At 44.4% G+C, this 21,115-nt stretch overlaps 1 protein-coding gene across 2 annotated transcripts in view; it reads left to right on the forward strand.

Moving 5' to 3' along the window:
• Positions 1–21,115, forward strand: part of MAML3 (mastermind like transcriptional coactivator 3) — a 250,897-nt gene that overhangs the window by 140,212 nt on the left and 89,570 nt on the right. For both annotated transcript variants that reach the window (XM_075036133.1, XM_075036141.1), the window contains exon 2: positions 17,743–19,233. In XM_075036133.1, the coding sequence (XP_074892234.1) occupies positions 17,743–19,233 (1,491 nt within the window). The remainder of the gene's footprint in view (positions 1–17,742; positions 19,234–21,115) is intronic.

The following is a 21,115-nucleotide window of genomic DNA, read 5'->3' on the forward strand; positions in this document are numbered from 1 at the left end:
CTCCCAGCAGATTGGCATTAACGTGTGATGTGCTGGAGGAAGGGGCTACAGGAGAGCGGCAGGGATATTTTAAGCAAGCTTTTTTTTTTTTTTCTTTTTTCCTTTACATTGAAGAAGCGGAAAAAATAGTGTGCGCGGGGCAAGGTGCCAGCAAACTACAATGTTTTGTGCATCAGCCCAATACAGTACACTTCATCAAACAAGAACAGTGCTCAGTTGGGCTTATCATAGTACCCACTAGCATCTTTCAGTATTTCTAATAAACCTCCTTTATTTTCAGGAGTGCTTAACTCAGCTGTAAAATTTGGCTCAGTGTGAAACTTCCAACATTCAGGATCTCAGCCCAGGATTAATTCCCCCCACTCCTAACTGGACAGATTGGGGAGTGTAGGGGGTACTTGGACATTTTGCTCTCTTCTGTAAGTTTGTAGATAGAATGATGTCTGAAATACTTTTTCTCATGCTCCTAAATTGAAATAGCTTTTGTTTTATCCTCAACTGGAGCATTGCAGTGATTAGCTTATCAGCTGATAAGCTGCAGTCATTAGCTTATCAGCTGACATCAGTGCCCTTACTGGCTTCTGCAGGACCACATACATTTTTCTGATAAAATCTTGGCTGCCATGTTACTGGGAAAATACCCATAAGTTTTAGGGCCGGTTATTCCTTGACTTTCTATAGCTGAACATATAAATCTTCTTCGAAAATAAAAGGCAACTCCCAACAATGGCTTATCCAAAAAAGAACAAACAATCAAGGACTTCTTGTAGCAGGCTCTCCTCCCTGTGCTCCCAGTTGCTGAGCTGCATGGTTTATCTCGGCATATTTTCATGGGGAAGACTGGAGTCACGAGAGGGACAGAGAATGTACTTCTGTTGTACTCTGCAGCACTGGGCTTTTGTGCAGAAGTGTTTTACTGACATGTACCAATGAAACCTACGGGTTTTGCTTTTCTGCAGACACCTAGTCATTCTACTATTGCATACAAAAATCATTTTAATAGATGCTGTATTTGAGGAGATGTTTATAGCTGAACTGTAAGAAAATCATTCTTCTTCAACTCCTTTTGTGCTACAAGAGCAAAACAACGGTTAAATTAGCTCTGACTCTTACAAAATGCTTGCAAACCCATAGATCTTGGTTCAGACTGCGTATTATGTTTGAACTTTATTGCCCAGGCTATTTGTTATGTGTTTATCCTTCCTAGTAAACTTTCTTTTGCTTTTATGGAACAATATTGGAGCCCTCCAGTGGCCAAACTAATCATTCTGAGGAATGGAGTTCAAGTTCTGCCAAGGAGGTTGATTTTTTTCCTTCCCTATTAAAAAATCAGTTTTGCGATCTTTTTGTATTCAGAATTTATGTAGAGTTTATTTGAGGCACAGCATCATATCTGAAAAGTAAGGAAAGCTAGGAAAACGAATACATAGTCTCTTTGCATATCTAGGATCCCCATATATTTATTCTTCTGTATTTTCAAGAATTTAACGAGTTGATTGTTTGAATAAATTCAATTAGATTACATTTTCTGAGACGATCCCATTATGCGTATGAAGCAGAGAAAATACATTCGGAGTGTCATGACAATTCAAATTTCCTTAAGTGACTCTATCAGCGCTGTGACTTTTTATCTGTGATGTGGCTGGTCTGTTCTCCAGCAAAGCCTATTTTTTATACGTGGCATTGTCATTTGTATCAGGGGCCTCAGCAGGTTGAAGATTTTGGCCTCAAGGCTCCCTCGTCTGCTGCTCCCACTGGTGTCTTTCACTTTCCATGGCCTTTCACTGTGATACCCACTTTGTGTATGAAATAGTATCTTTTATTTATATTGTATGCCCTGGATATTAGTAAGAAGAGTTCTCCTTACCAAGAATGTTGAGATCCTCTAGAAAAACTAACGGCTAAAATCACTTACTTATGTCTCCTTATGTTTGGTGTGATGGTTATCACAGTTCTTCCTTTTAGATACCGAACTGCAATAATAGTCTTTAGGAACCCAAAATCAGATAGGTAGGTCAAGGTTATGTTGGAGCTGGGAATTTTGGGAGGCGGTTGGGGGATGACCAGGGGAAAAGAAGAAAGTATGGTCATTTGTTTATCTTTTAATAGGATGACCGCAGTCTGGCATTCAGTCCTTGTTCAAAAAGCAGTTAGGCAAGTGCTTAAGGTTGTTATTCCTGCACCGACTCCTCTTTATTTAGGGTTCACTGGAAATGAGTTTGTAGCACTTTGTGTTGTATAGCTGCAGCTTTATAAAATCATGTATTATCATCAAAATGCTTCAGAACTAGAACGTTCAAAAACTGGTAGGGGGAGGGTTCTGTTTGTTTTATTTTAGTAAAAAGCTTCTAAGTAGCTTTTCTTCTGCAGGCACTGTGGGTATAAGAACAATTGTACTGGCTCATCTCAAAGAGGCATTTAGCTCAGTGTCCTCTCCGCAACAGAAGTCAGTAAGCAGAGTGTAAGAAACAGAGCAGGCACAGAGTCAGCCTTCCCTGGCGTATCTTCCCATCTTCCAGCCATCACAGGTATAAGAACCGCTTGCTGAGCCCATCTGTAAGCAGTTTGCTTTTGCAGCCCCCTGCATGTGTGGTGGTGGTTTCTTCTTGTTCTTGCAGGGTGGGGTGAAAATGAGGAAAGCCAAGAAACAGTTGCAGCAGAAACTTCCTGCTTGCGCTGCAGATGGGGGCAAGTTACGCAAATTCCTCTCGTTGGCAGTAGGTGGAATTCCTGGAGCAACCCTAGGCATTGTCTCCTTTCATGTTTTTTATATGAGTTTGAGAATTGCTGGAGGAGATGGATGTCCAGCTCCAGTTGACTTTTTGAGGAAACTGCTAATGAGGTCAGTTTTTCTCAGGGCTTTTTCCAAGACCTGTAAACACCAGCAGAGCTGGGAAGAAAGCAGACAGACAGATGGGGAGAGGCTGATAGCAGAATATGAATATGCACTGACAGTGGGAGCAAGAAGAGGCCTTGTAACTGTCAGAAGGAAGGCTAATGCTCTAGAGTCGCTTTGCTTTCTGCAGCCACAAAACTTATGTGTGAGGCTGTGAGGTCTGAACAGTGAAAATATGGGCGACAGTGGCAGGGGAGGAAAAAAGATGGGACTATGCAAGGGGGGAGCAAATGTTCCCCACCTGCCTGATGCACATTTCATACCCAGCTCCCCAAAGCCTCCCACCACCACGTCGAGCTGCCGCCACTGTTGCTAGCTTGCCACTTGTTTGTCCTAGTCTCCTCTGATGGCTGCTGCCAGCCAGGTGAGAACTTCAGGGGTCCAGCAGAGCTATGGGAAAGCGGAGAAGGCAGGGACCAGTTGTAGCTCTTAGCCCCTCACGGGACAGCAGCACGAGTGCGGCTTTATCCCCCAGGACTCCTGCCTGCACGCCTTTTACTAAGAGACGTTGGAGAGTAAGCCAGGAATGCCAGAGCGCGCAGGCTGTCTGCAGCCCTGCTGTGCTGGGACAGAGAGGCGAATCTGTATGGTTCTGTGGTTTAGCCTGAATCCTTGTGGTTTGAACCTCTGCTAGACAGTGGCTGCATGGAGAGACGGCGTTCCCAAGAAGGGCGCTGTGCCCTGCTGTGTTCCCCCCACAGCTCCTTAGGGAGCCTTTTACCCAGTACCCATTTAGTAGCTTGCTGTCTGGTAACATTTCCAGGCCCTGTACGGAGAGAACATCCTTGAGTAGTTTATGCTCCTGCACAGAGAAACAGGGAACACTTGAGGGGAAAAATATCTGCTCTAGTTTCAGGCATTGCAGTCCTTTCTCATTAGCAGGGAGAGGGGAAGGCTGGCACTACTTTACTGATGAGTCAGGAAAATCCTCTATGTTTGCAGTGTCAAATGCTTCTAAGACGATTATTGTGGGTCTGAATTTGGAGTTTGGTAATGCCAGACAGCTTTGGTTGGGGGGGGGGAGAAGAAGAACAGTAGTGACTTATGTCCCCAGGCATACTGAGACCACAGTCTCCTGCAAATCCTACAGCCACCAGGACCCACAATATTCAAGGTTGGATCTTGGCCTCATGTCTTCCACCTGGCATTGAAAAATGTCAGTCTTGGGCAGCTGTGCATTTTAAAGCTGGGCCCTTAATGTAATTCTGAAATATGCTAATTGCTAGGCTTTTGTTTTCATTTGACAGTTTTGAAAAGCTTAGAAGAAAGGAGGAAAAATAAAAGAGTATTGTAAATAGCCCTAGGAAAAACCTCAACCTGCTGCCCATGTAATTTCCTTTAAAAACAAACTTTCATACTGTGGGAAGCATTATCACACAGCAGATTTGCACACAATCCTGTATGCCCGATATCTACGTGATTTTCCATCATTTCTTAAGCATGCTTGCTCATTGTTAAAGTTGTTACTAAGGTTACTACAACTGTTATTTAAGAAGGAAGAAGTGCTTTCTTACCCCAAAGCTTGTCTATATTTCCCTGCTATCTGTGCATCTAATTAAAAATACTTTTTTTTTTCTCTGTAGACTTTGCTTAGACCATCATGGTTATCACACTACTATTTATCTGGAATTTAAACCCACAGCCCCTCCTGTTACCTATCCCCTTATCCTTGCCTTTTAAATAATCCAGAATTGATTAAGCATGTAAGTAACTAAGGAAGAACTTGGAGCTGCACAACCTTCTTTCCCTTGGCGCTACAAGAAAGTAAGACTCTTTCCAAGAGCAAATGGAATATCATCATTACAGGCCAAACTATGAAGATTTCAAGCTTTTTTCTTAGAGTTTAGTGGGACAAAACTGAAGGCTCTGGAAATGAATCCGGAGGAAGGACCTGACCCAGGCAGACAGAAATCTTTATTAAACGCAGATGTCAACAGCAGTAGCATGTAATTAGTGCCCTAATTGTGACTGGGCAAATAATGTTGGTGGCTTGGGGAGGGTCCAGATGCAGGCATCTGACTGTGGATGCGTCTCTTTGAGCTAGTTACCAAGGTTCCCTTTAAGGTCAGTGAAAAGAAAAAGACACTTCTAGAGCATGATTTATCTCATTCCTATCTTAGCCTGGCATAGGGGATACGAATCTCATCCTTAAGACTGGAATGAATTGGCTTGTTCTTGCCTGCAACTTTCTTATGGTGCCTACAGGAGTTCCCAGGCTCTTTCTGTCTTCTTCATGGCTCTCCCCCTGCCCCCTTCTTTTTCCTGGATAAGAAAAGAAAGAGAAGCAAAAGCACCTATCGATCTGAGAAAATATAAGGTATTTTATATTCCCATTGGGTGGGCACAGGATTTGGGAGATTTGAGTCCAATTCTAACCCTGCCACTGACTTCATATGCAGCTTTAGGCAAGCTTCCTGCTCTGTTTTCTTAAGTGAAATGCGGAGGTTTAACATATGTTTGCATCTGAATGACAGACACCATTTAAGTGCTAAGTGATGGTTTTGTTTTGTTGTTGGGTTTGTTTTGACACAAATAGTTGTTTTGGTTTTTTTTCTTTTTGGATTCAGCCCACCTGTGTTTTTCCCTGAGACCAAAATCCACATAATTCTGGTAGTAGCCTGAGAGTACTTCATCTCCAAATTAAAAGTGCCTTAGTACTAGGTGGCTCATCACTGCTAGAACAGGAGAAAAAAGGTGGGAATGAGAAGCCTTTTAAGAAGGAAAATAAGATTAGTGGAAGCCCATTATATGAATGCACAGCTGGCTTATGGTGCATTTCTATGGCTTATCTAACAGCAAACTATAATGTCTTGTGCTTCATACCTCCAAGGCGTTTAGGAAAGAACTGTAGGGTTTTCAGTGACTCCATCTTAGCTACAGCATCTAACAATAGCAAATGCTTTTTTGTCTTTTTGTGTTTATTTGACACTATTAAAAGCACAAACTTTCAGTGGTGAATTGCACTTGAAGTCTAAATTTATTTTGGATTAGCTGCTAATATATGCTTAGTATGCATAGATTGCTGAGATGAAAACCCATGTGAGTATCATGGGCAGCAACCACATGTGCATGTGTGCACATGTGTGGAAAATGCAGGGAATTTTTTTGCCAGCAAAAGGAAAAAGTAAAAAAACCACCTGTGCTGTGTACAATGGGCATGCACAGACATATGTAGCATTATGAGTTGCAGTTCCTTCTCTTGGGTTGCAGTTTCTTCCCTTGGAGGGCTGTTTTCAAAATATACAAATAGATTAAAGTGGCTGATAGTATTCTGGTGCGCAGCCACAGCTAACTGGGAATTTGACCGGTTTAGCAGAGCACTGACCACCTTTCTCCTGGTCATCTTTTCGGTTTGTATGCAGAGATCTCAAAGCCTTACGCACCTTTGGGATTTTGGCAAACTTTTCCTGCCATTGCTACAATGAGTTCAACCCCCAACAGCTAGCAACTTGGGGAATTTGCCTGCAGACAGGCTGCTGCTGCTGTACTCTGGGACACTGTGTTGCTTTAGACAAGCTCTGAGTAGAACTAAGCACCTGTATAAATAGATGGCTTCAGAAGGTAGAGCCGTGGTTTCCCCCTGACAGTAGCTAACGCTTTTCCAAAAACATTCAAGATAAGATCCTCTGATGATAAGGTATCAGCAAGCTTCACATAGCTTTAGAAGGAGGGCAGAACAGGCAAGCATGGGACATCTGTTCACAAGACTCTGGTTACTGCTGAGGTGGGCCCTTCCCCGCCTGTCAGTGTAGTTCATTTAGATTGAGCACGGGCGCCTTTTTTTCTTGATGTCACTCAGACATCAACAGAAGGAAGGCTCTAGGTCAGATGATTTTACAGTTAGTGCTGGTGTTTGCTCCTGGTAACCGTCTTTTCTAGGTGCCTTGCAGCCCATTCCCCAACACTGGACACATACCACACCCATGCCCACGCTGGGCATCCTTATCCCGTGACAAGCAAATGCGCATTCACACTGTTGAGGAAGGTAGTGGGGACACTGGGAGAAATGGTCCATGCTGCCCACTGGAAAGGCATGAAAGCCAGGAGCAAACACTGAGTTGCTTGGGCAAGTTTCTCATGGCTGCTGTCTTTCCTAGGTGCCCCAGGTATGTGCAGGGAGTGAAGAGATTCACCACATTGCAACAAAGTGCATCCTTTTGGGGGTCTGTCCTTTGGGGAAACATGAAGCCAGTGCACATATGCAACTACATATTCAGACTAGGAGAGAGGAAGAGGTTTATCCTGGGTTGGAGACAGCTGCTGTAGATGAAATAAGGATGGTAAGACCTGAGCGAAGGTCTTGGTCTGATGTTGTTGTTTGTTGCATAAACCCTTCTTTGTATTTTAGGTTGCTTAGAGTGCTCAAGGTGAAGCTTGTGCTTAAATATTTGTGCTGCATCAGGGCCTTGATTTGCTTAAATAAAATCTTTTTTCTTCTTTGCACTTAATCAGTAGACTTAAACAGTACATTCACAGTTCACCCCACACAGCAGGTCCAGCCTTGGGGCTCTGTGACTCTCATAATTGCTGGGATCTGGGAGACCAGACACATACTTTTCCATTAGTTGTTGCGTGCCTTTGAGGGACCCAAGGTCAGCTTGAGGTGAAGGTACTGAGGCAACAAAGAAGTAAAGCTTGTATGGTTTGCTTGGCCATATTTAGGGCAAAACTGCTATTCAGTGCTGTCTGGCCTTTAGCCCGTGGCAAATAGTTCTCAAACCGTGCTCAGAATAATTCAGAACATGTCTGGGGCATCCTGTACAATCCTTTGACTCCTCGACGAGCTTTCACACATCTTCAGTGATCCTGCCTTTTTTTTTTTTTTTTTTTTTAGTGTTGGCTATAAACTTGTGTTGAAAGCAAAAAAGGAATGTAAAGAAGAGTTGTTCCATCAGACTTAGTGTCCATCTCTGAAGAAATTTTGGTGCAGAAGAAATGATCTCATCAATGGACCCCTAACTCCTAGTGAACTTAACAGGAGCTGAGGGCTTCAGCACCTCTCACGATTGGGCTATCGGTTTTGTACAGGAGTCTTACAAAACTGCTGCTGCATGCATTCTTTTAAATAGATATGCAAAGGCAAGGCAAACAAGCAGTTCTAGCATTGCTCTTCTTTCCTAGAGATGGATCAAGCTGATTGTGCTGATCAGGGAATTGTTTGGATGGAGGAAAAAGCCAGACCCATTTTGGATGTTTCTGACATCTTTTCTATTTTAGAATTTTCAGTTAGTTGTTTGGTTTTTTTATGGTCTATAGCCTAGCACAATTCTACTTCCAAACTCATCTGTCCCATGTTTGTTTTTCTTTTTCCTTTCCCCAAAAGACATGGCTCAGGAGCATGATGAGAATTAGGACTTTGAAAAAATATGAGTATTAATTCATTAGCATGCAAAAGATTAATTTCCCTCCCCCTTCCCCCTATGCTTGGGTCTCCTTTGCAATGCCTACTGCACTGTCAATGTTTTAACTTGTACTTAGATAACCTACACTCCTTTAAAAGTATCTGTACTTGCAAAGAAATCTTCAGGTCACCTGTGTCCTCAGACAAGCTGCCCAGTCTGGCACAGGGAACAGCTGGGGAAGAGAAGGCAGACTTACGGAGACAAGCTCTGGGATAAATTCACCATTTTGTTTGCACCACAGTGTAACTTGTCCTGTTGCTGATTCATAAGATTTTTCCTTTTTTTATGTGATCATTGTGGAAATCTGTTAATTCTTATCTTTAAATAATTTTCAAATGGAAGTTTCATTGATACGGTGTTACCCCAAGAGGGTGACTAAGATATGTGGGCTTGAACAAGTACAGTGTATAGACTATCTGGCTCTCATTTCCTTCCTTTTCTGATTGTATCAAACACCTTGCTTTGAAAAGCATGAACTTGAACCTAGTCATGTGGAAGAATCCCTGAAATTACTTATCCCATATTGATTTGAGGAACTGGAAGATGCTACTTCGTGCAACTGTGGAATAAGTGGCCATGTTGACGTGAGGTGGTGCTTGTTGGGAGTTAACAGCAGTGAAATGAATGGGAGACAACTATACCGTTTCTGAGTTCACCCTTCTGACAGCTTGCTATTGGTCTTCTAGAGATAATATTACCTCTTGGTAATAAAAGAGGTTGAATAGAAGCTCATAGCCCATGGAAACGAACAGTGTCATTGGGGGAGTACATCACGCCTCCACCATCCCTTGTCTCTCTTCTGCCTCCTTCTTCGGAGTTTCTGGAGTATATTATGCGTGTAGATTGAGCCATGGCAGTAGTTTGCATGCAATTGGAAGGTAATTTGTTTGCTCTAAGCATGGGAAAGGCTTTTCCCTTATAGCAGTTAGGCAAGATTTTAGTCTGTCAGTTTTGAAGTCATAAACAGAGCTCATATCCTGCCGGTGCCTTAATGATGAAGGAAAGCAGAGGCTGTGTCAGACAGCTGCTGCTCCTTTGCAGAGCACAGGAACGCTCTCCTGTCCCAAATGCCCCTTTACTAGGCAGGCAGGGTGCCATGAGGACACTTCACTAGCTTGCTGCCACTTGTGCCCATCCAAGGATGAATCGGGGCAAGATTTTCCCCAGGAGACCATTTCTAGTGTCACATATGTGGTTTAAAGAGCTAGTGAGTAGTGAATGAGTAGGTATGGTGCATGTGCAACAACAGTGGATATGTTGCTTTGCTGCTTCTTAATTTAAAACACAAGAGGTTCCTGTGTTTCTTTTCTACCCTGATTTGTAGGAGTTGTTCAGGAGGTACAGCTTTAATAATCTGCAGTGTCTGCTTTTTATCATTAGCTTCTCTCCTGTCCAGATACAAAGCAGATCGGGAATGTTTTCAAAGGGTGAAGATTTACCAGCACAACTCCCAGACAAGTCAATTAGAGGCTGCCTGACTAAATCCTCATAACGTACTTTGAAAATGTTGCTCCTGCTGCCTGTGAGGACAGTTGCAGGGAGAGTGTATCTCGACTGTTCCATGTGAGAGACAGGAGTAGGCACTGCCAGCTAAGTAGTTTAGCTCTCAGGCTCTTAGCACCTTCATTAAGACTTTTGCACAAACAGAGGAATGCTGGCACTCCATAAGTGGTGAGGTTACTGCTTTGCCAGTATTTACTCTATTGGGCTAAAGTGGGATTAAATTGGACGGACCTGAAGAAGAGGAAGGCATTTAGATCATACACTTGGGCAGGAAGGCTGTTTGACGATGATGACAGCATTGCATCCATGAAATAATTTGTGCTCTAAAGTCCAGTTAAACTTGCCAGTGATTTTGTATTGAGAAAATTAATTGCATCCATTGCCTGTGTTTTAATCAACAGCTTCCCCAGGGACCCTACATGCCAAATCTCATCAGATGCATGTCATTTGGTGTCTTTGCATTCAAATTTAAGTTGCAGTTGTGTAGAGGGAGAGACAGAAATTATGAAAGAAAAATATTTTAAAGGCAAACTGGAATTGATATGTGATATATGCACTTATGCTTCAGAAGGATCACACTTTTCGTAGCCTGTTCTAGACACATACAATTTGAGCAGCATAGTTGGTATTTTTGCATATACTTCTCCACTAATTTTTGTACAGATTTCTTCACCCCTGCATCCCTCACTAGCTAGGCATTCTCCACAATGTTCATTTCTACAGCAGAAAATGTTTTTCTGGCAGCAATGCAATGGGGTGGTTTAAAAGACTGCAATAAACGTCAGTAAAGATATATGTGCTTATCTTTTCTATTTTGATGAAATTAATACACACGGAGCTGGAAGTCCTCTTATCATGTGACCTGAGCAATGAAGTACAAAACTTCTTCAGTCTGCGATGAAAATACATGCGATCAGGCAGAGTCGAGACATGGGAGAAGCTACCGCTCCTCCTCTCTCCATCTCTACAGAAATGTGTCTCCTTCCCTTTTCTTGCTTATCCCTCTCTCAAAGCTCTGATGAAAGCTCATGCCAGTTCTCACTTTTCTTGAGCTGTTTTAGCACACATAAGCGTCCTTACCTGGCTGACTGAGGGCGGGTAGAGTCACGGCGTTTGCCCGGTTTGACTTGGCCAGCGCTGTCGCTGTTTTGCTCTCACCCAGCGCCTTTTTTGTTACCCTTCTTTCCCTGTCCTCTGCTTAACCTCCCAGCGTGATCCAGTTCCCGCTGGTGACTGGGAGCCTGACAGCTGGCCAGGGCAGGCCGCTCCGGCGAGGGCCCTGTGCAGCCCTTTGCGTCCGGACAGCCCGTACTCTCGCTGCTCGAGAGAGCAACCCTTCGTGGCTGACCAGCCTGGCTAAAATGCGGGGAAGGGGATCGTTTTCCCCACTTCGAGTTAAACTCTTTCAGGTTTAACCGGTGCCCTGAGCATCTTTTACTTCTTACTGTTGACGGGAGTGGGTTTGTTCTTCTGATGACTGTTTGCAAAAACAAGGGAGATGAAAAAAGTCCCCAGCAGCCCTTAGCAGCTTGGGTAACAGGGAAGGGTTTGACCTCCTTCATGGGGCAGAGGTTACTCTGTGAGCCTGCAGAGTTGAACAGGTTACTGGCTGGGTTGCCAGATTGAGATTTTACCAACTTCAAACAGATTTCACAATGTGAATTTCCTGCGTATTTGAAACATTGCCCTGGCCAACAAGAACTGGGCAGGCAGGCCCAGCATGGAAGAGCACAGCATGCGCTTTAAGTGAGCAGTTGCGATCCAAAATCAATTTGCTACGTCAGGCTTCATCCTGTGAGTTAGCAGGCGTCGGTGCAGTGCTTTCAGCAGTATGAAGAAATTCAAGTAGTAGGGGAGTGGTTTGATGCACGAAATACTTTCATTTGTTGGAAGCAGTGGGATGTAACCCACCTTCGCTTTGCTTGGCCACTTGTCTGCATTCAGCTCCGACTCGGCTTTTGAAAGCCTGTCCTGTGCTCCCCACCATCTCTGCGTGACACCAGCAGCAAGTGTCATTAAGAGGCCCCTGTGGAGCGGACGGACTTCAGACAGTGGTCACAAGATGTGGTTGTACCTCAGGCGGCGGTGCCCTTTGGCACTGTTGACTTTTTCATGGCAGTCTCTCAAGTGGTACAGCAAGGAAGGATGTGCAAGAAACGAGGAATCCTTTCAGATGTTGAAGCTGAATTGCTGGCATGCAAATGGCAATACTGATTATTTCTTATTGATCTCAGGTGAGGTGGTTATGGTCATTACGTCTTTGCTTAGAAGAGCTGTCATGTCAAATGCAGTTGCTCAGTGTCACTTCACAGCAACCCCTGGGACGCTTGCTAAGTTGTTGATAGGATTTGAGTGCAGCACAAGAAGCTAAGGAGCAAACTTGACTCAGCCTTCAGGGTGCAGGCTGGAGATGGCTGAATTGGGGTGGTGTTTGGCAGAGCTTGTGGTGAGCACTCCCTGTCAGAGGTGGGGAGGGGGTCAAGATATATCTGGAGAAGTTCTGGGAGAAGAAAGGTGGGGCAAGTTCAGGGACTCCTGGAAGAAGAGGTGCTAAGCCAGACAGACTGATGGAGGGGAGAGTAGAAGTCCTGCAGGAAAGGCCAAGACTGAGTTATTGGCATGGAAAGGAGCTGAAGCCCATTTGAGCATGGATGGCTGGTGGGCCAGACCGTGATTCAGCGATCAGTTTTTTCTTTTTAACAGAGTCACAGAAGAGCAGTGTGGAGAGTATGATAAGGTTTGTTTTGTGTAAATGTGCATCTTCTCTGAGGAAGATGGACTTTGGGCTTTGGCTGGTTTCTCTGCTTTCCCACAGGGAGCAAAGATAGCTAGGGAGCAAGGTACGTCCCAGCTGGGGAAGAAGCACGCCAGAGCTTTTGCAGTTGTTGCCCTTGCCTTGTATTGAAGTGGCTGGAGCTGCCTTAACAAGAGGAAAGTCAGTGGCATCATGTTCGCTATGTAACTGGTGCGTGAAACCATCTGTGAAAGTGACCCCAGCCTCCTTGTCTGTGGCCTTACAGATCATCTGGCCACTGAGTGGGAGCGCACCTGTGTGAGACCCTGCGAATCTTGCTCAACCTCTGCAGGCAAAAAGAGAATTTAGCCTCTTGGCTTCCCCCTGCCCACTACCCTCCCCCCCGCCCTTTTTTTTTTTTTTTTTTTTTTTTTTTTTTAAAAGGGAAAAAAAAAAAGAAAAGAGCAATGAGAGGACTAAGCTGCTGCCACAGCCCTGGTCACTCCCCGTGGATGAGTGGAACAGCCACCCACCAAAGGCAGCATGACAGTGGAGGATGGGCCGGCGAGTGGCTCGGCTGTTGCTATAACGACAGCACCTTGGTCTCATTTCTTTTGAAAAATGAATTGCTGCTGGTGGGATGAAGCAGAGCAGCTTCTGCCCGCAGATGAAAGCCATGCCGACAGCCTTGACACTCTCTCGTTTAGGTATTGGGTCTGTCATGGCATGCCTAAGCAGCTCTGCCGAAAATTTCAGGGTGGGTTGGATTAGACCATTCTGGTCCGCGTGTGTCTGCATGTTTGCGTGCACAGCCTCTGTTCCCCCCCCCCCCTCTCCCCGAGTCAGGAGTCATTTAAAAAGTCAACCCGCCAAAGTTTGACCTTTTCTTGCTCTGCACTTAAGAGTTTCTCCAAAGGCATATAAAGAATAGTGAGTCCTGCCTCACTCTCTCCTGCTTTGGGGTAGAAACCTGCTGTGAAATGCAGGTCTATCAGCCAAATATTTTGTGTAAATAAAGCTAAAGACCTATGAAACTGGAAAGAGTTTTATTTTATTTTAATATTTTTATTTGACTATTTTCCTTTTATTTTTGTTTTATGCTTCAAGAATCTTCAGCTCCTAGACATATATCTCTAAGCTGCTGCCAATATCTTCATGATGCATACTGTAAATCACATGCACAAGCTATATACTGCTTCATAGAAGGAGGGGGAAAATGCTTTACAGGAGAATATTTTACTTCAGACGTTGTTTTTATAGAGGGAAGGGGAAGTGCTGGGATTTTAATCTAAGGCGCTGTGGAGTCCTGGTGGTGGTGAACTCTTTGCCAGTATGTGGTCAGTATATGATATTCAAGCTATCCAATAGTTGACATGGTGGTTGGGAAAGAAATCAAGATATGAAAATGAATGTTTGCACTGAAATAATTTAATAAGAATATTTCTGTGTTGTATCCCCAAAAGAAGAGATGCACCTATTGTTATGGCTCCCAACCCCTCCAAAATGTCAGAGCTGACGTGCTTCCCTACCTGCAAAGGTTGTATCCAGCATGTTGCCTTCAAGTAAACCTTTCATGTTACGTTTCTGTCTACCTACAGTTGTTCAATAAGCAAAGAAAATAAAAAGACTGGTTTTCTTTTTCTAGTGCCTGTTAACCCCCCAAATCCTAAAACCTCTGAAGGAGAATAATGTGGAGCTACAAACTTAGAATAAGCTTAATTTTGTTGTTGTTTGCAACAAGGCACAATTTCTGTACGTTTGATATTTGATGGAAAATAGTTTCCATGTTAAAGCTGCTTTTTGTTGTAATGCATGATAAACACGATTATTAATATTTATATACTGGGCCTGCTTTTACTTTCACTAAAGTCACTGTATATTTATACAGGGGGACATCCAAGTTTCAGCACAGGAGCTGATATTTTTAGGGCTGGTTATTTGCCACTAGATAGTTTTGATTCTTTTGGTAAACATTCATGTACAGATAAGGTGATGGATTCAGGATAAATTAGTAAACGATGTGAAACCTGAAAGTGTGAAACAATGGTGAAGTGTATCACTCTTACCGATATTCCGTAAGGGGTACCTTCAAACTGTTGTGAAACGTATGGAGTCAGTTCTCTTGTATTTCTCAGGAGATAATCGCTCTCACTAATCCCTGACTTGTCATTAAGACAAGTTAAGTTTGTTCCCATCTCTTCTTTATATGAACTGTTCTTCACAAGTAGAAGCCTGTCAACAGGTCCTTTGGTATGGCTATTCTTTCTTTAGCCCAGCATTTGGCCAATACGAACTTGGGGCAAAGGGCCATGGCAAGTTTTGGACATTTCTTCGAACCCTGTTTTTGCATGTGCATGCCCATCGAACTTGGTCTTGAGTCACTTGCTGCTCGGTGACTGCCATTCTAATGTGGAAGGCAAAGAGGGATAGTGGCTTTGTAGTGAGATGGCTTAGGAGCTGAAATGGGTGATTTCAGCTGTAAATTGTGTGAGTGGCCCATTAGGGACAACATTTAAATATGCTGTTTTAAGCCATTATATCAACTGTGTTACTGACCACCTGCACTTGAGGCCAGATTGTGCTCTTTCTTTTCTTGCTCTGAAGAAAGGAAACTTGGAAGCAACTGTGCTGCCATACTTGTGAAGTGGTGCCATTACCACATCCGTATCATCTTTTCCTCATCTCCAGGGTCTGAACTGGGGTTATATAAAGATCAGTGAAACAAACTCAGTGGCTCGGCTGTAGTCTCCTGCCACACACCAGTTACACGGGTCAAAAAGCAGCAGGGAGCTGTAATACCATATGGTGGTATTCAGCTTAACATAGGTTTTTAGGGGAGGGAAGCAGCGGAGGTGAGAGCCGTATCATAAGCCTCCTTGTGGGATCTGATTTTTCTCCTTCACACTAGTCCTGGGTGTTGACTTACCTTCCACATCGCTGTTAACTGGCACAGATGAGGCAATTACCACCCCGGGGCAAAGCGCCTCTTGCTAGAGCTTGCTGCTGCTGCGGCACGGAGCGATGAAAAGGTGATGCCTCTGCTGCGGGGCTCTGTGCCTCGCAGCCCGGTGGGCTCCCGCAGACCGTGGCTGATTAACCTGACACTGCCAGGCTTTAATCGAGAGAATGCCGGCGCGGTGTGCGCTCCCGCCTGCATCTGCCACCACGTGCAGGACCCCATCCGTGGGCATCTGCGGAGCTCACGGGGGCAAGAGCTGCTGCGGTCAGGTGAGGGGAGAGGAGTGGGAGCCCAGTGGTGGGGACTCCACACAGGCAGTGGGGAGGCCCAAAACACGCTCGCAGCCTTCCTGAGCCCTGCCTTGCTGTAGGTGGGTTCCCCATCGCAGCTTGTGGCGCAGGGAGAGGAACCTCTGGCCTTGCTGTTCCCTGCCCCCCAGAAACCAGGGGTGGGGAAAGACTCAGGGTAAGGACAGGTCCTGCGGAGCTGCGCAGGCATCTTGCACTGGAGGAGGAGCCCAGCCAAGCGGCGGTCCACGTGGCAGAGGCTGTGACCACAGAAGCCAAGAGGAGAAGGAATTTCAGCCTGTGGGAGGCTTGGCGTGCCCTGCCTTTGTGCAGGGGGAATGGGCGGCAAAGTCTCAGGCATGTATGCCAACAGGGACCCACTGGTGACTCTTAGCCACTTGTTAATCATTCTCCCATATAAAAAAGCTCTTCTGCTCCAGTACAAATCAAGGAATTGATGGTCTGCTTAAGGACTTAGAGACTTGCCTTTCTGCTTTGTTATAAAGGTCGCATCTCTGCAGAGGACCAGCATGTAGCTTAGCGTCCCACGCATGTTCAGCTGGGACGGCAGCAACACGTGCATCAGCCATGTCCTTCTGCGTTGGATGCTGAAGAGGCCACGCGGGCCTCTTGAAGGGCAGGAGAAGGGCGCAGCCTTCTCGGAACCACTCCCTCTGAAATGGGGATGAGATATGGATTTGCTTGCCTGTCTTACACGTGGGATGAAAGGGGAACTAACCCTCTGGGATGAGAGAAATAAATGGGATCTGGATTGTGGGAAGAAAGAAGGTTGAGGACCTGTAGGTTAGGGAAGGGGTGGGAGCTGTGTGTCTGGGACTTTCATACCAGTAAAAATACTTTAAAAATTGATAAAATCTTTCAGTATTTTGTCTTCTATTGTTCTAGTATCAAGGATGCAAGTGTGTCCTGAAGGCGTTTGCTAGAGCTGTGACCTCTTTGCTTCCTCCCCTCCCCACTATTGTTTTTGCCTTAGCCAAAGAGGGATGCTTTTTTTAGCCTGGTACATAAGCGGAGGACTTAATGTTTGGTGTGGTAGGAAAGGACTGTAGGTTGTTACAGTGCTTTGCTATGCTGCTTTTAACCTGAATTAAAGCTTATATTAATACACTATTTTTTTTTATAACATTCTTCCAATTGAATTGCTTTCCTCGAGACTTGTCTTGCTATCATTTCTGTTAGTTATTTATCTTTCACGTTAGCTCCTAGCACATAGGTTATTTCCTTTTTTTGTTATTTGATTGAATTAGCATCATGCAAAGTGCCTTCTATTTTTTAGGGTGGATATATTTTTTTTTCCTCACTTAAAAGTGATTCTCAATATGTTTTGTAGCCAAGAACAGAGGGCTAATCAAATGAAACTATGTTAATGAATTTGCACAAAAAATTTAGTGTCAACAACACATGTTTCAATACAAGTAGTCAATCAACTGTATTGCAGGTAATTTTCAAGAAGCTTCTAGAAACTTCCAACAAAAAGATTTTCAGAGTAAATAGTAAATTTTAGTGGTTCCATTTTTTTTGGTCCAATTTAAGACTCTTCACTGTGTTAGGCACTCTTTAAGTCTTGGCACTGTTAGGCACCAAAAAGTTGAGTTAGTCAACTCGCTCCATAAAATTCTGGTAGCTTGGAGAGCACAGATGTATTTTACAGTTCTGTTCTCCTATTCAGGGGCAGGTTTGGTTTGGGGGTTTTCTGGTGGTTTGGTTTGGTTCGGTTGTGGGTTTTTTGGTTTTGTTGTGGGGTTTTTTTTGTTTGTTTCAGACCGTCTTCTCAAATTGATCAAGGCATAAGAATGAAATCAAAGAAACTTCCTAATCAGAGTTTTAAAAACTTACTGTCGTTAGTAGGCTTGATGAGGAGTATCTTGTCACAAGGCTTATCAGCACTCTTTTTGTATCTGCAACTGATTAAATATTTTTTTCTCTTGTTTTTCTTTAAGCTTCAAGAGACGGTCAAAAGGAAGTTGGAAGGCGCACGTTCACCTCTCAATGGAGAACAGCAGAATGGAGTCTGTGATGGGAACTTTTCTCCAACCAGCAAGCGGATACGGAAGGATGTACCAGGCATCGAAGCAATCAACAGCTTGCCCAATAATTTGCCTTTGCCTGCTGTTTCTCCTCTTCACCAGCTTGACATGAAAGCTCCCCTGCCCCTGCAAAACAGTGGAACTCATGGTAGTAGTCTGGAAGACTTGGGTAAAAACGGTGGGCTTTCCGAGATAAAGCTCCCTGTTAATGGTTGTAACGAGCTAGATGATAGTTTTAACATCCTGCAGAACAAGGAGCTAAAGCAAGAGCCTTTGGATGACCCCAGCTGTATAGACACTTCTGAAACATCTCTTTCAAATCAGAATAAGCTCTTCTCAGACATAAACCTGAACGATCAAGAGTGGCAGGAGCTAATAGACGAACTAGCGAACACTGTTCCAGAAGATGATATACAAGATTTGTTCAACGAAGACTTCGAAGAGAAGAAGGAGCCGGAATTTCCCAGGCCTGCCACAGAAACTCAAGAGAGCGCGAGCGTGAAGAGCGATCCGTCTCATTCTCCATTTGCTCATGTCCCGTTAGGTTCTCCCCAGGTGAGGCCTTCTTCTTCCGGTCCTCCATTTTCGAACGTCTCCACAGCCTCCAGCATAGCTTCTGTGTCCAGCGCCCCGCCAGCCCCCATCCCCGCCGGCTCACCAGCGAACTGTGTTGTTCAGTCACCTCAAACTCCCAGCCAGGCCCACACTCCAGGCCAGACGCAGGCGCGGTCTGGAAATGGCTATCTTATGAATCCAGCAGCGGCAACTGTGGCAGGATCGGGGCCCGGGCCCGTGAATATGCCGAGTGCTGACTTGTCTCCAGCCGAACAGCTCAAGCAAATGGCAGCCCAGCAGCAGCAAAGAGCTAAGCTCATGCAGCAGAAGCAGCAGCAGCAGCATCCAAATCAACCCTCAAGCTGGTCACCTGTGGGCCCTCCATCTAGTCCATATGGAGGACCCTTCAGTGCAGACAAACCAAATAGTCCAATGATGTATCCCCAAGCCTTTAACAACCAAAACCCGATAGTGCCTCCTATGGCAAACAATCCACAGAAGACCGCAATTAATAACTACCTCCCTCAAAATCACATGAATATGATCAGTCAGCAGCCAAATAACCTGGGCACAAACTCCTTAAGCAAACAGCCCAATATGCTTTCTTACGGCAACACCAAACCTCTGACCCACTTCAATGCTGAGCTGAGTCAGAGGATGACCCCGCCGATGGCAAATCCTAGCAAGAACCCCATGATGCCGTACATCCAGCAGCAGCAGTCCCAGCAGCCGCAGATGCAAGCTCAGATGGCGCACCTGAGCGAGGAACAGAAACGCATGCTCATCATGAAGCAGAAAGGAATGATGAATCAGGCCATGGCATATGCAACACTTCCTTCCCTTGGTCAGGTAAGCGTGAGCGCACGATACGCGGGCAGCCAAAAAAAGGCCGATACAAAGGCTTGGCGTCTCTTTGTATGGTCTCCTCCTCCCTCCTCCTCTTTCTCCTGGAAAGTATGGAACATCATTGCAGATGCTTCTTGGACTTTTCATGGAGTATTGGAGCTTGATCACTTTAAGAAATGACTGAAACGATGCGGTGGTTAGAAATGTTGTTAAATGACTGGTTTTCTGAACTAGCGCTCTTTCCCTGTGCTCCTGCTGATGAGTGCTTAGGGCCGCTCTGGGAAGTTTGGGGTCGGAAGTCACTCCTCTTTGGAGGGTTTGTTTCCTTTTTCTTCATAATGTCAGACTTGATGGTTTTGGATCACAAACCACTGCATGGCTTGGTTTCCACAGTGTAGTTAGCATTGTTACAAAAAGACGGAGTGGTTGGCCCCTTCTTGGGGCAGAGATCGATCCAGCTTTAAACAGCATATTTGGCTTTTTGGCTCAGGGAACAAAGGGAGGACATTTTGGGTGCTGAGTGCCTTTGGTTTCCACTGGAAGAAGTAAGCACAACTGAGTGCTTTTAGTGGTGCTTGAACTGTGCGTGAAATGAGATGGTTTATTCTGGGACTTTCAAGCAGTCTTTAGCAACCTCAAGTATTTTATTGTCATGAATCTGTAGTCTTTCAGCAAGAGGCTAAAGCTGTGTTGGCTTGAGTGACTTGGCATTACTGTCTCACATGTATTCCATGCTAACCTCTGGAGCATCAGCTGCCAGGCTTGGGGAATGCTTTGGAATGGATTAATAACCAATTTGAATAATGGCTGTAGCAATGCCCTGTTGCCTCCTAGGTCAACTGGGTATTCTTAGTTGTGCAGCCCCTGTAAAGATCTGCACACTGGTGTCATGGAAAAGCTCAAGAATAAATGTTCTGAATGTTGTTTTAAGGGCTTTAAAAAGAATTAAAGTTAATAATCAGTTCACAAAGTAGGTGATGCCTTCACAGAAGTTATGTGCCACCAAAACATGTCAGGAATTCTGATATAATAGTACACTAATAGAATTGTTGGTTGATAGTTTTAGTGTAACAGCTTTTACCAAATTAGCTGTTTCCACACCACCTACAAGGAGTACTTCCTTCTGAGCATGGTTTAACTGTGACTCACGCTGTAATGCATGTAGAAATACAGCAAAATTTGTCATTTCTTCAGCTTGTGGAGTTTGAGGATCTACCAATAGGAGGAGTAGGAGCTTTACCAGGTCAGAGTCCATCATGTATTACTTAAAATTAATTGCAAAACAAAAAGAAATGTTCATCTGCCTCCTGTTTTTGGTTCAGGAAGTATGGTGACAGCTCAAAGGTTCGTATCTTTATTTTAATTCTGCTTGCCTATTGTGTTAGAAATAGCTGGTCTAAAGCCTTTTCTTTTGGGGAAGACTTATCTAGAGAAATACTGTGATAATGACATAAAACTCAGACTGTAAGCTACAGATTTGTCAGGTTGTAACTGAGAGGCAGGGGATGTTTGGTCACGCTGTCTAATGCGTTTTTGTTTCTTTTCTTTGTTAAATCTGTTGAACTCAGAGACCCATCAAACAGTTGAGAGGATGAACTGGCTATGTGAAAGAGTTAATGCCATCTCCTTCATTTCATAACTTGAGAAATAAATGTTAATATCTCATTGCAGTTCTCCAGTGTGAATGGGAAGCCAAGGTTTCATATATCTAATCTCACTCGGTTCCGTTTTTTTAATGTAGGAAAAACTAGATATTTGGATACAACTAGACATTCTTCCAAAAACAAGTCCAGATATTTCCAAAACCAAGTCATTCTATGTCATATAAAGAAGAAACTTAAGGCAAAGCCATGCTTTGTTATGTAATATGTACATTTCACATTTA

Source organism: Buteo buteo, chromosome 1, assembly GCF_964188355.1.
Source record: "Buteo buteo chromosome 1, bButBut1.hap1.1, whole genome shotgun sequence".
Classification (NCBI taxonomy): Eukaryota; Metazoa; Chordata; class Aves; order Accipitriformes; family Accipitridae; genus Buteo; species Buteo buteo.